Source organism: Alligator mississippiensis, chromosome 3 (genome assembly GCF_030867095.1).
Source record: "Alligator mississippiensis isolate rAllMis1 chromosome 3, rAllMis1, whole genome shotgun sequence".
In the NCBI taxonomy this organism is placed as follows: Eukaryota; Metazoa; Chordata; order Crocodylia; family Alligatoridae; genus Alligator; species Alligator mississippiensis.
This window is the reverse complement of record NC_081826.1, coordinates 71,343,733-71,358,863: the sequence shown is the minus strand read 5'-3', so window position 1 is coordinate 71,358,863 and position 15,131 is coordinate 71,343,733. Positions and strand designations below refer to the sequence as shown.

Sequence of the window (15,131 nt, the reverse complement as noted above, 5' to 3'; positions counted from 1 at the left end):
CTCCTTGAATTGGATTAAATCTGCCTTTTTTAAATCTAGTATGCTAATTTTGCTGACCTTATGCTTTCCCTGTCTCAGGATCTGGAATTCTATCATATCATGATCACTTCCTCCCAAATTGCCAATCGCCTTCACATCTTCCACCAATTCTTCCCTGTTAGTCAGGACAAGGTCTAAAATAGATGATCCACAATATGTATCCTCCACTTTCTGGAACAGAGAAAATTTTCCTCTATACAAGTTAGGAACCAGCTTAACATTTTATGTTTGGTTGCAATGTTCTTCCAGCAGATGTCCTGAAAATTGAAGTCTTCCATCAGCATCATCCCATAGCTTTTGGTTAAATTTGTCACTTGCTTGAAGAGTACCTCATCCACATCCTCTTCCTGATTTGGTGGCCTATAACAACTCCCCACCACTGTATTGGTGCCACATCTTTCACCTTTCATCTTCATCCAAATGCATTCTAATTTGCTGTTTTCTTCCTCCTGAACCAGGGGACAAATTTGCGTGTTTTGGACATACAAGACAACATCACCTCTTCTGCCAACCGTCCTTCTGAAACAGAGTGTAACCCTCAGTTGTTCACACTCCAGTTATTAGAGCTGTTCCATCAGGTCTTGGTGATGCCAGTCAGATCATAGGTTTTTTTCACAGGCTGCAGCTTCCCGCTCATTTTATTTATTCCCCATACTTCTCACATTTGTATACATGCATCAGACACATTTTGCATTTTGACCTCCTCGCTTCCTTTCTGTGCCACTTGTTGCAGTCCTATAACTCTCTGGCCCTTTCTCAGAGTTGACTTGCTTCTTTGAGTCCTTTCCCCTCTGGACTGCATGCAATAATTATTATTATTTGTAAGTAATGAAATAGAGCACTTGAATAGATGCGACTTTCAAGTCAGTAATGCTGCTGTTCTTTTGGCTATGGTAATATTTTGTCAACCTTAGACATTCCAAAAGAAGATGGAAGCAGAACCCACAGAAGTGTTCGTTTTCTGTGCAAATATTGACAATTAGATGAAGATATAGTTGGGACATGTGGCTGCACTATAGCAAAAAACTGCTTCACTACTACCTAACATACCAGTTATGTTTAAGCATCTTAATTTTTGCTTTTCTTTGAAGATTTTTTTTCTTTGTACAAGGACATGCTTTAGTTTGTTTTCAGCACACAGAAACAGCTACTACAGGGGTTGTGAACTGGGGGTACTTGAGAAGGCCCTAGGGGGTATGCACAGGTGGGTGGAAATGGAGTGCCACTATGCATCATCCTGCACTGCCATGCAGGCGCTGCCCGCCCATTCGGATGCAGGGGAAGCTTGCACGCAGTGGCTGCTGCCTCTCCACATGTGCCCCATCCTTGCATCCAGCTGTGCACCACACCCTCCCCTTCTCCACATCCAGCCACCAGAGGTACACTGATCAAAAAAAGGTTGAAAACCCTTGAGCTACTATAAAGGATACTTATGCACATACTTTCCATGTGTCAGGCATCATTTGTTAACTTTCCAAATACTCTCAGAAGCAGAATGTCTTTGCAAATGCTCACTGAAGAGCCACAAATATTCCTGGAGAAATCTGGGATGCTTAACCATGCTATTCTGCGCTTCCTACTTCCACTTAATTAACGAGAAGAGGTCCAGAGCCAACCCTTCTTTCAGGCATAGTTGTAAAGTTCATGTGCCTTTTCAAACACAGGAGTTCCCAGAAATTCATAGATTTGTAGATGTTAGGGTTGGAAAGGACTTTAATAGATCATAGAGTCCGACCCCCTGCATAGGCAGGAAAGAGTGCTGGGTCTAGATGACCCCAGCTAGATGCATATCCAACCTCCTCTTGAAGACCCCCAGGGTAGGGGAGAGCACCACCTCCCTTGGGAGCCCATTCCAGATTTTGGCCACTCGAACTGTGAAGAAGTTCCTCCTAATGTCCAGTCTAAATCTGCTCTCTTCTAGCTTATGGCCATTATTTCTTGTGACCCCCAGGGGTGCCTTGGTGAGCAAAGCCTCACCAATTCCCCTCTGCACCTCCATGATGAATTTACAGGCAGCCACAAGGTTGCCTCTCAACCTTCTCTTGCTGAGGCTGAAGAGGTCCAGGTTCTCTAGTCTCTCCTCGTAGGGCTTGGCCTGCAAGCCCTCAACTATACGAGAGGCCCTTCTCTGGACCTTCTCCAGGTTATCCACATCCCTCTTGAAGTGTGGCGCCCAAAATTGCACGTAGTATTCCAACTGCGGTCTGACCAGTGCCCGATAGAGGGGAAGTATCACCTCCTTGGTGATACTTTGTTATGCATCTGCTGATGCACGATAAAGTGCCATTAGCTTTTCTGATGACTTCATCACACTGATGACTCATGTTCATCTTGGAGTCCACTAGGACTCCAAGATCCCTTTCCGCTTTTGTGCTACCGAGCAGGTCATTTCCTAGGCAGTAGGTATGCTGGACATTCTTCCTCCCTAGGTGCAGCACTTTGCATTTCTCCTTGTTAAATTGCATTCTATTGTTTTCTGCCCATATGCCCAACCTGTCCACGTCTGCCTGTAGTTGTTCCCTGCCCTCCGGTGTGTCCACTTCTCCCCGCAGCTTTGTGTCATCCGCAAACTTGGGCAGAGTACACTTCACTCCCTCGTCCAAGTCACAGATGAAGACATTGAAGAGTATCAGTCCAAGGACCGAGTCCTGCGGGACCCCACTGCCCACATCCTTCCAGGTTGATACCGACCCATCCACCACCACTCTCTGGGTACGACCCTCTAGCCAATTTGCCACCCACCAGACTGTGTAATCATCCAAGTCACAGCCTCTTGTTCACCAGTATGGGGTGGGATACCGTATCGAAGGCCTTCCTGAAGTCTAAGTAGACGATGTCAACCCCTACTCCTGTGTCCAGGTGCTTTGTAACCTGGTCATCAAAAGAGACTAGATTAGTCGGGCATGATCTACCTGCTATGAATCCGTGCTGGTTTCCCCTCAGCATAATTTTTCCTGCTGGGCTCTCACATATATGAGCCTTAATAATCTTTTCAAAGACTTTGCCAAGGATGGAGGTGAGACTGACTGGCCTATAGTTGCCTGGATCCTCCTTCCTCCCCTTCTTGAAAATAAGGACCACATTGGCCCTTTTTAGGTCCTCCAGGACCTGGCCTGTGCGCCACGAGTGTTCAAATATTCTTGCCAGTGGCTGTGCAATGACATCAGCCAGTGCCTTCAGTACCCTCGGATGGAGCTCATCCAGGCCTGCTGACTTAAATGCATCCAGTTCTTTCAAGTGACTCTGCAACATCTCAGGGTCAAAGCTTGGTAGTCTGGTGCCCTGCTGTTGTCTCTCTACAATCCCATTGTAAGACTTGTCTTGCCCCTTGTTTGGGAACACTGAGGCAAAGAACTCATTGAGGAGTTCAGCCTTGTCCCCCCTGTCTGTCACCAATTGCTTTTGCTCATTCAGTAGTGGTCCTATTCTGCCCTGGGCCTCTTTTACTCCCTATATATCTGAAAAATAATTTTTTGTTATCCTTAACTTGGGATGCCATCCTCAGCTCCATGGTAGCTTTGCTTAGAAATGCTTTGCAAGGTGCTACAGATCTGCCTGTTTAACATTTGAATGAATTCCAAGCATGACTATTAGTAGCATTTGGAGTTTTGCATTCCCAGGATTCATAAAGGTTTTAAGTGCCAGAGCAGTGACATTTCAGGTCTTGTTGGTTGAAAAGGGCAGAAGCAACTATGTTACCCCAAATTCAATTATGGGAGAACAGACCTTCCATCTGGCCTTTTAATGAAACAGGTGAAAGGTGCGCCTGCTTGGATGAGATTAAGGGACAGCATATAGACTGCAGCTAGATGAGGAGAAGCAAAAACAGGTATGTTCACTGCTGCAAGCATTTCAATATTTCTTGAGTTCAATGGGACTGCTTATGTCCTTAAGTCTATAGCACTGCTAGCATGCTTTATTTTTAAACACAAGCTAGAATTCTTTGTTTTATCAGGACCTAAAGAGGTGAATGGGTAACAGGTCTACAAGATGCCGCAGAGGGTTTTGCAACACCATTGGGTGTTGCTTCCCCAAGAGAATGTCAGGTTCAAGTTGTGTGCACAGTGGGCACAAAGGACACTTTGAATACCCACAGAATCATAGAAAATGAGGGTTGGAAGGGACCTCAGAAGGCCATCTAGTCCAACCCCCTACTTAAAGCAGGACCGTCCCCAACTAGATCATCCCAGTCCAGGCTTTGTCTAGCTGGGTCTTAAAAACCTCCAAGGATAGAAAATCCACCACCTCTCTAGGTAACCTGTTCCAGTGCATTACTACCCTCCTACTGAGAGAGTTTTTTTCCTGACATCTTCCCTTGCTACAACTTGAAACCATTGCCCCTTGTTCACCGCTGAGAACAGTCTAGCTCTTTCCTCTTTGAACCCCCCCCCCCCCCCCCCCCGCCCCTTTCAGGTAGTTAAAGGCTGCTATTAAATCCCCCCGCAGTCTTTTCTCCAGACTAAATAAGCCCAGTTCCCTCAGCATCCTTCAAAGTCATGTACCCCAGACCCCTAAACATTTTCTTTGCCCTCCACTAGGTTGAATGCACACTTGACAAATTGGTGAACAACACCAAGTTGGGTGGAATTTCAGATGCTCCAGAGGGTAGGATTAGGATCCAGAGTGACCCGAATAGGTTGGATAAATGATCCTCAATCAATAAAACAATACGCAACAAAGTTCTGCATTTAGGATGAAATAATTGCATGCACAAATACAAACTGGGGAGTGAATGGCTAGGCTACAGTACTGAAGAGAAGGATCTAGGGGTTACAGTAGACCATAAGCTGACTATGAGCCAACAGTGTTCTCTTGCAAAAAAAACCCAACAAAAACAAAAAAAACCAACAAAAAACATCATCGTACTGAGTTGTATTAACCGGAGTGTTACTTGCCATTTGGGGTAGTGGTTTTCTGTTCTGTTCAGTACTGGTGAGGCCTCACTTGGAATATAGTGTCCATTTTGGGCCTCACACTTTAAGGAAGATGCGGACCATTTGAAAAGAATCCAAAGCAGAGCCACAAAGGTGATTAGGGGCCTGGGAGATGAGATTTATGAGGAAGGGCCGAAAGAGCTAGGGTTATTTAGTCTGGAGAAGAGAAGACTGAGGGGGTATTTGATAAGTCTTCAAATACTTGAAGGGTGATTATAGAAAGGATGGAGATGGGCTTTTCTCTGTGGCCATAGAAGACAGTGCTAGAATCAATGGCCTCAAGCTGCAGCAAGGGAAATGTAGATTAGAGATTAAAAGGAATTTTCTGATTGAGGATGCTAAAGCATTGGAATAGGCTACCTAGTAAAACTCTGGAATCTCCATCCTTGTAAGTTTTCAAGAGTAGGTTAGACATGCATTTACCTGGAATGTTTTTAGTCGGGGATGTTTTAGATTACCTCATGAGGTCCCTTCCAGCCCTATTTCCCTATGATCTTGTTGGAAAGCGAACTTTGTCAATGTCAGTAAAATTGCTTCAACTATCACATCAATTTGTTGGCAGATTTTTTTTTAAAGTCACCCATATTTCTTTGATTGATTTCAGAAAGTTAAATGTAAAAATGTAATATGAAGATCCAGCATGTGATCAAAATATGTGATACCAGCTTATTTTCCTTGAGTCAGAACAAACAGCTGTGAAAACATGGCTTAGCAAATTAGTCGGTCTAATTCAAGTATAAGACACAAAACTCTGGTATGATGAGTATGTCCTGGTGATGTGTACTGGGGCTAGGGTAGAAATCATAAATTATTCAACTCTAGTAAGATTGTCTTAAGATTTTTATTAACAGTTTTAAAACTAACTAAATCTCTGGTATTAAATGAATTCAGCTTAAAGCAGTATGGAAATGGTTTGAATTAAAACTGACAAGTGGCTAATACCAGTATAAAGAGAGTCTAAACAAGGAATTTGGCAGAAGGCATTTTGAGTCGAGAAAACTGAGTTTTGTGAGCTTTGTTCCCAAATTCCAACAGCTGTTCTTCCTCCTGATAAACTTGAAGTGATTAGTGTGATTATGGTTATAAGAACTATTTTGAAATACGACACGCATCTAATCTTGTATACAATTTGAATTTAGCAGCACACTTTGCTAGTTGATTTAGGAAACTCATTTCCAGATGATCAAAGAATATGTCAAATACTGGAAACATCCTAACTGGCATTCTCATGTTATCAACAATCCCATATTACATGCACCTCCTTTCAGAGACGTGTTCTTCCTCCATGCCACTGATCACATTGTGCCCTTCTTTTCTTCTACTCAGTCATTCTTGACCCTCACACCCCAGTGCTGAATCTTGGTGTGGTAGAATTAGAGGCAGCAATGTAAAGGTATTGTTTCTGTATCCTGTCAAGTTTAACAGCTACAACTGTTAAATTTGAGAGCATTCCATTATAGTTTACAGTTAGCATCCTGTGTTAATCATAAATTGGATAAGAGATGTGCACTCTGGTTGAATATCAGTTAGGAAACAAGGCGCGTCTCTGGTGAAACTGTTAAAAAATATTCTGACCGTAGAAAAATCCTGAAATATTTTGAGAAAAGCAGCTATGCTTTGCTATCTGTGATCATACCAAATGGAATCTGACACAGACAACCGGGTGGTTGTATAGTGGAAAACTTACACATTTAATGAACACATCCATAATATTATGTCCATAACAATGTGCCTGGGCATGTGTGCTTGTGACTTCACTAACACAGATAAAAAGACTCTTGAAAGTGTGGGCTGGAGGCCCGTGGCAATTATGTTTACATATAGGCTTCTTGTCAGTAGGCTGCAGCACAAAATAAATATATTTTGCCTTGGGTACTAATTGTTGCAGAATAATGGTGCAAGGCTTCAAGATGCTGGGGCCATTTAGCCCCTGTCTAGCCAAAAACTGAAACTCATGAATAGTCTTATTTGGTATGAAGGGCTCTTATTCAGTACAGTAGCTCTACTCACCTGCTTAAAGATAAGTGTATATTTAAGGGTTTTTTTTATTGTGGCCAGGGGATGGATCACTTTGCAAAATCAAGCCCATGGTGAACTGGAGTTCTTCTACATCTTCCTTACTGAGCCTGTAGAAAGAAATAAAATAAAATCAGCACAAAAGCACATGAGTGTTGTATCATTAGTTTTCTCGTCGCTGTTTTCCATAAGGGTTTTGGCCTTTGCTGTGTGTTTATGGAGCATCAAAAGACTCTTATTCTGTGACATCTTGTTCTTCTAGTATCCTCCAAAATGTATTGTTATACAAAAGCAGGTACTTTTTATACAAAAGCAGGGAAATTTTTAGCATTTTTACCAAATTAAGGGCAAATTTAAAGATGCCCCAAACTAAGGATACTAGTCCAGATCCAAATTCCATAGTCCAGACCTATTTCTATGATAGGCTCAAGCTGAAAGTTGAAGCAAACATCTCTGAACTTCGAATACTTTGAAGTTTGGAAAATTTCATAGGTGCTTTGAAAAGTTTGCATATAAATTCTTTGCCTCAGGCTCATTTTCGGTGTTAATACAGTATTTACAGGGAGTTACGACACAGGTGTTAAAAGCATAAGCTCACCTTTGAGAACTACAAGAGGCCTTTCTTTGTTTGTGTTCCACCAAGTGACTTCTTTTGAGTGAATAAGCTAATGGGCTTATTTAGACAGTCTGTGGACTGTGGTTGGCAGAACTTGCATCATATAGAAATTATTCATATAGATATTTAAATATGCAGAAAATCTACAAATTAAAATGGCTTATCCAGCTGTAGTGCAGATGTTTCCTTATAAGCTAAATAGGCCAAGTAAGAGCATTTGTCTGCCAAATTATGGGGCAATGCAGGTGTGTGTAGTCACCGTGTGATTCAGGAAATCATCAGGTCTTCCTCCAGTGGACTGGTATGCAGGAGAACCAAACCATCTTTTAGGGTACTACAGCTTGCTTCATATGGAGCCATGGCTTCACCCTGTCTGTTCTGACACACTGGACATCCCAGGAAGACCTATGAAAGAATCAGTGTGACTCTCCATAATACCCATACAAAACCAGACACAATATGGCCTTCTGATAGAAAAGTGAAGCATTAAACTCCTCTCAGCACTTTCATTCAAGCATATTTTTTGTTTTAGCACTCTTCCTCTAGCTCAGAGGCCAACCAAGTGTCTTCCTCTTTATTTCAAGCACTACTGTGTCTGGAAATCAACTAGCAAAGTGTGCTGCTAAATTCAATCTAACAGTCGCCACTCCAGAAAATAAAAGTGTTAGTATCTGAAACATGCCTTGCTTTGTTTATTTTGGTACAATCTGCCAGTTGATAATATGACTTAGAGTGTTGACAAAAAAAATCTTTAGTCACTTAGAGATATTATGTATGGGCCAGGTTCTGATCAGCAGACACCCTGGTTTTCTCTAGTTAAAAAAAAAAAAAAAAATCCCCAATTTTCAGATTAAAAAAAGTAACCCCAAATCCACACTTTCCTGTGATTAAAATGAAATTGCGCGCGCACACACACACACACACACACACACACACACACACACAGTTTCATTTTAATCACAGGAAAAATGTGGGTTTGGGGTTACTTTATTTAATCTAAAAACGGAGGATTTTTTTTTATCAGAGAAAACCAGGATCCCTGCTGATCGGCTATGCTGCACTAAATCCAGAATAACTGCATTGGTTTTAAAAGGATTAATGAAAAAATAACTGGCCTGAGATGTCATTTGCTCTACAGCAGTTCTTCCTTCCAGATGAAGCTGCTTTTTCCCATTGGGTTCAGAGAGAGGAGCTTAGAAGCTCAAGCAAAAGAAAAAATGACTTATACTTTTTCCCTTCCTGGCCTTGTAGTTTTGCTTTAGGAAAAGCAGCTTTGGTACAGAGCACTGTGGACATAATATACCTGGCATTTCCCTTGTTAGTTCTATGAAAATCCTTCTGTCATTCAGTTCCTGATGCTCTTGGCCATTTGCTTTCCTTCATCACATCACTTTGCTGCTCCTGGAAGTCCTCCTGCATTCTTAGAATTTTGCAAGATATTTTTGGAAGGAGCAGAAAAGCAGGGCATAGCGTGCAATATTTGCCACTGCAGTGAGGAGAGGCAATTTACATAGGAACCAGGTGGCCTTTGTAAGAAACCACAAAAGAATCAGATGCCCTGTCCTTTTATGGAAAACAGTGTAGAGAAAGCTGATGAGTGAGGCATTTATTTTCAAGACAGACCACTCCCATCTTCTTCCCCACAGCTCTTAAGCCACAGAGATGTGGCACTATTTTCTCCTTAGTGATGGAGAAAAGACTTGTAGGGCAACTATGTGAAACCTCACATCAGTACTGAAAATTAGGGACTTAAGTGGAGGAACACCTAGTTTACAGAGCTAAGTTGGGCTTAAGTCTCACATAGGTGCTGAACTGTTCCATCCTGTCAACAGAGTGGTAAATTGTGAGGCATCTTGCTCCTCAATAAGAGTGAAGTAAGCTACCTAGCAAATAGCATGGGTTAAGAGTGTGCATATGCAGTTATCACAGACCAGCTGATGTGCTGTAAATTGATATCCTAGCTTTTTTTTTTTTTTTAAACTTGTTCACATAGCCATATTTTAAGATTACTTTGAGCATAAACTGGTCTGGAACTGCATAGTAATTTTGTTCTTATGGACTACAGTGTAACATGTAGTAGCCATCAAGCAGTACGCTCACTCCCTCTTCTAACACATGCAGTTGCTGTCAGGAAAGCCATTTAAAGGAGACTTCTAGCAAGCGGCTCACAAAAAAGGCAAACAGGCTTTGTTAGGATAGGTGTTAGATAAGTGATGACTTAAGTCCTCTAGGATAAGGAAAATTTTCCTGGTTGCATTACTTTGTACTTGTCAGTGCTGAAGTTCATCTGCCATTTTTTTGCCTGCTCATTTAGCTTGCTAAGGTCTTTCTGCAGCTCCTCTCCATTAGACTTGAGTACCAGAATAATTTGGTATCATTTGCAAACTTGGAGATTTCACTGTGCGCCCCTATTTCCAAGTCACTGATGAAAATGTTGAACAAAACTGAGCCCAGCACAGATCCCTGTGTAATCCTGCTATTGAGCTCCCTCCACCCTGAGAAGTGACTACGGCCGTGCAGTTTTTTTAAAGCCTTTGTCTAAAGTTTTTCAAAAGCTGAAATCAGGTGGATTCCCTCTTGTCCATGTGCTTGCTGACACCCTCAAAGAACTCCAGCAGATTGGTGAGGCAGGATTTCCCTTTATAAAAAACCATGCGGACTCTTCCTGAGGAAATCATATTTGACTATGCAGCTGCTGGTTTTATTCTTTATTATCGATCCTACTGATTTGTCAGGGATGGAAATGAGACTTGCATGTCTGTAATTTCCAGGATCACATCTGGGGCTCTTTTTTGAAGATGTGCACTGTTGGCAACTCCAGTCCCCTAGCACAGAAGCCGTTTGTAATGATATGTTACATACTGTTGCCAAACAATTTTGCAATTTCACCTTTGAGTTTCTTTAGAACTCTTAGGTGAATCTCATCCAGTCCTGGTGACTACCTAGTATTTACTTTATCAATCTGTTCTAATACTACTTCTGTTTTCATTTCAATATGGTCCAATTCTTCAAACCCATCTACTAAGAAGGATTGATCTGGCATGGGAATTTCCTCAGTATCTTCTGTGGTAAACACCGATGCAAATAATCCGTTTAGCTTCTCTGCTATGGCCTTATCCACGAGTGCACCTTTTACACCCTGGTCATCTAATGGTCCCACTGATTCACCAGCTGGCTGCCACCTTCTGATATATTTTTAAAAATCTGCATTATTGACGTAAGCATTTTTTGTTAGATGCTCGTCAGACTCATTTTTTGACCTGCTTTATTTTGCTTTTATACCTGACCTGCTGGAATTTGTGAGTTTTCTGGTTTCTTCATTTGGGCACACCTTTTTTTTTAAATACTTTTTTTGTCTTGAATAGCTTCCTTAACTCTGCTGTGAAAGCATGCAAGGGTTTTACTGGTCTATTTGGTGCCCTTTCTGATTGGTGCTATCTACCTTTCACAAACCTATAATACAGTATTTTTAAAAGCTTCCAAGCTGCCTGAAGGCCTTTTCCATTTTTGACTACTTATTTGAACTTCTAATACATTTCCTCCTTGATTTGTATATAGGCACATGGTGGACTTTTTTTGGCACATTTCCCTTCCACTAGAACGTGGAATGTGCTGATATTGTAGTTGTTCCAGAGAGGCTCGCTAACAGATACCTCGTGGAGCATGTTACTCAAGATTTGGTTTAGAATGGCTTCTCCTTTTGTGAGTTCTAAGATGCATTGTTCTAGAAAGCAGTCCTTCATCACATCTAGAAATTTTATCATGACAGCTTGCCCTGTTGAGTGTTTTACCCAGTGGTAAAACATGAGGATAACTGAAGTTTCCCACTATTATTGCTTATCCCATTTCAGCAGCTTGTCTAACCTCCCTGAGCATTTCATGATCACCTTTACCTTCAGGTGAAAGTGGTACAATCCTAGTACTATATTTTTTATTCAACTATGGAATTTCTGCCCACAGACTGTATGGTAGTCTTCCTTTCAGATAAGATTTTTATGCTGTTGTTGTCTGTACTATACTATCCTTAACATACACTGCCATTCTACCTGAACATCCCACTTTCATTCCTATTTAGTTTTCATCCTGTTATCACAATATCCCATTGATTATCACCCTTCCACCAAGTCAGTGCAATTTTTGGGGAAAAGATTAGCACTTAAAGAAAATGTTCCAAAAACCTGATTTCTCTCTCACATATTGTCTTCCTTGTTTTAGGTATGAGTAATTCTGATGTCATGGTGGCTCTTCAACGTGGGTACCGGATGCCACGTATGGATAACTGTCCAGCTGAGCTCTACGATGTCATGAAAACATGCTGGAAAGATAAAGCAGAAGAGAGGCCAACATTTGATTATTTACAAAGTGTCCTGGATGACTTCTACACAGCAACAGAAGGGCAGTATCAACAACAGCCATAGGACATTTTTCTAGTTGGCATAGACTGCTGTTTGGACTAATGGATCAGGCCAATTATTTCATACACTTGGATATATTAAGTCTGGCTCCTGAAACTGAAGGCTGTAATTCCACAAGAAAAACCATTTTACAGAGAAATAACCATATTTTTCTATGGTTAATTGAAATGTTAATCACGCTGAAGTTCTCTTTAGTTGCACTGTCCGTATTTACCTTTCTTAATAAAGCACCCAAACAAGACAAACTTTGGAAAAATTCCCACCAAATAAGTTTACCACGCATGCAGCTGGAAACAGCATTTGGTGAATCTAATTGATGAGACACCCTATAGGAATAATATGAAGGATGAAGGCAAATAGGTTTTTATGAAAGGAAGAATTTGAGAAATCAGGATTTCTTTTGCTCCCTTTGAAATATAGTATGTTGTGAAAACTTATTTTTATATCCTTTGGTTATTTCACATGAGTAGCTGGAGTATTCTCTGGTTGTTAGACATTTTCTAGGATGTAATCATCACCTTTAAAAAAAGTCAAATGTAATTCTTTATACTTAAATTAATTGGTTGACACCTCTTGCTATTACATTTTGAAAAGCATCTTAATTTCCATCAAATGAGACACACCTGTGATATTGTAAAATTGCACTATAACAGTGTATTGTGCTCAATCTGCCAGAAAAGGCAGCACACTGTTTTGAATTAATAGAGACACTTTTATGCATGGAACTATCTGCTCAAACTATCTTTTTCCATCCTGGATGTGTTCTTGTAACTGAAAGCAAAGACAATTTCCTCTGGTTTTTGAAAAGAACAAGATCTGGTAACTATGCATGTCACAAACATGGCTTCATTAGTATCTTAGCAGCATTTTTTAAAGTTATAGAGTAGTATGCCTAGCCTTTTTGCCACTGCAGCTGATTGAACTGAAACCCATTTTAAAAATAATTACCCCAGATTGTCACAGCTTACAAGTTCATAGCAGTAGTGGTCAACCTCTGGCCTGTGGAACATTTGACCTGTGAATCCATGTCATCTGGCCTGTGTGGCTTCCTAGAGCTCTGGAAGTTTGGTTGCAAGGGATTAGTGGTATTGTTAACTGCAGCTTCCTTGTAAAATTTCCAGACCTAGAGAGAGCCCCCATGCACTGGGGTTCTGCTTTCAGTTTCTGGTTATAAATTAGTAATTGCTTAGTACCCAATGGTGTTAACAAGTAACCCAGTCTTCACTAATAGGATATGTATGAAGTTGTACTTAAGGGCACCATTCACAGTTATGATTAAGGTGGAAAGCAAGAAAAGTGCAATTGTAGTGCAGCTACACTGTGACTAGCATCTCTTTTATGAAGTGCAGCTAGTTCTTAAACCAAAACCTAGATTTTTTTTGTGCAAGTTTAAGCCAAATAGTATCTAGAGCAAACTTTTTAAAAAGAAAAAGCTAACTATCCATGCGGCTTTAGTGTTTCTGCTGTCTGAATACATTCATCCTTATAAACATTCATTGCTTTTTTTGATTAAAGTATACTTTTTTCAATTTCTGAATGAAGGAAGCTAATATCTGAAGTTAATGAATCAGTCTTTCAGCTAAACTATGTAAATATTGTTTATTGTATGTTGATTTTTTTTATTTTAATAAACAAACACTTTAAATTGAAAATTTGCAGGAATCCAAGGGACAACTGCTGTTGTACCAGGGGCTTCCAGCTGTTACCCAGACAGGCACAAAATACAGGGTCTGGTCCTTGTTTGGAGTAGTCATGTGCAAATCAAATTTCAACATAGCTTTCCTCTTATACTCATCTACTGCTGACAAGCAGTTGAGAAGCTAGAGATTTTTGCAGCCAAACATTTAGCAAAATGTGTAGTTAAGATGGTTTCCCAAGTTTTGGGAATGGCCCTGTGGCAGTGGCGGGAGGTGAGGGTACATCCAAAGGGGAATGGAATAGAATGATACAAATAATGTTTTTTGCCAAATCTTTAAGGTGGAAGTAGTATCAGCTAAGGCCTACTCTTTTTGTAAAGATAGTCTACTGCTTTGTAGGGAGTGATCTTTACTTAATAATCCCAGTGTCTCCTTTCCTGTTCAAGGGATCAGCATCAAGTACTGTACTATTTCAACATAACTTGAGAGAGAATTTTTTTTTTTTTTACTTCACACTGAAACTTCTTGAACTGGAGAGCTTCATGGTAGTCACTTTTTAATTGCCTTTGAAGTCTTTTCTGGAGCTGGAGATTTCCAGTACAAAACCAAAATGAAGGGTTTAATTTAATTATGTTTAAAACTACAGAATCTGATCCAGTGTCATTTACATATTTAAATAGTGCACCAGATTGTGCTAATGCAGTGTCAGCTACACAAGTAGACAAATTCAGCATTTGCTTTTGCTCTGACAAAGTGGTGAGAAGAATAAGGAAAGTGAGAGACTGGGATTTAAAAGTGCAGGAACATTAGTCTAAGATTGTTGTAAAGCTGCACCATCTACTGTTTCACAGTGTTGGTGACATCCTGACCTAGTATGGTTTTCCTCATATCCTCAAGGTTAATGTTTACTAACATTGCTAGGCTGCATATTCCATCCAAGACTGCTAATGTTTAAGCTAGTATCCCCAGTCACCCTCTGAAACCAACTCTCGTACTATAAGCATATGCCCTGTTCATCTGTAATCATTAAGCTGCTTCTGCTTGAAAACATCTTTCTATGTTTTTTTAATGTAGTGGTTTGTTTGTTTTTTTAATCCTACATTAGCTACCTGCTGTGTAACTGCAGGTAATTGATAAATATGTAGTTAGGGGTAAGGATAATTTTCCTGCCCCTTAATCCTACCCACATAATGTACAGTATATAACTGGACAGATGACCTATAGGCAGCCAAAAGGTCTTTTACTTTGGCTAGTAATAGACATTGCCAAATGAAGATCAGAGATGCTGGGTTGTGTTCCATCCCAGCTGATCCACTGGTGGGCAAAAGATACATTGCCTACTATCCACTCTTCATTTTGCAGAATAATGTTGTCCCCTGCTTTCAAGTGCATCCTTGGCAAGTTCTGGGAACAGGGAAAGCTGAGCAGATAATTCCCACGCAAAAATGGGATCTTTAAGCAGTAGGGGTTTCTG

The 15,131-nt window shown here is 40.7% G+C and overlaps 1 protein-coding gene and 1 long non-coding RNA gene across 3 annotated transcripts in view; one reads left to right on the top strand and one right to left on the bottom strand.

The window, feature by feature from the left end:
• The window catches only part of LYN (LYN proto-oncogene, Src family tyrosine kinase), a 98,386-nt gene extending 84,714 nt beyond the window's left edge, over nt 1-13,672 (top strand). For both annotated transcript variants that reach the window (XM_019498670.2, XM_006272184.4), the window contains exon 13: nt 11,821-13,672. In XM_019498670.2, coding sequence (XP_019354215.1) covers nt 11,821-12,023 — 203 coding nt within the window. In that variant the 3' untranslated portion in view covers nt 12,024-13,672. The remainder of the gene's footprint in view (nt 1-11,820) is intronic.
• LOC109285981 (uncharacterized) lies at nt 6,961-11,914 on the bottom strand. The gene is made up of 3 exons (XR_002093911.2): nt 11,800-11,914; nt 7,865-8,010; nt 6,961-7,099 (listed from the first exon to the last, which is right to left on the bottom strand). It is a non-coding gene; the product is annotated as an uncharacterized LOC109285981 (long non-coding RNA).
• Nucleotides 13,673-15,131: the final 1,459 nt, after the last annotated feature.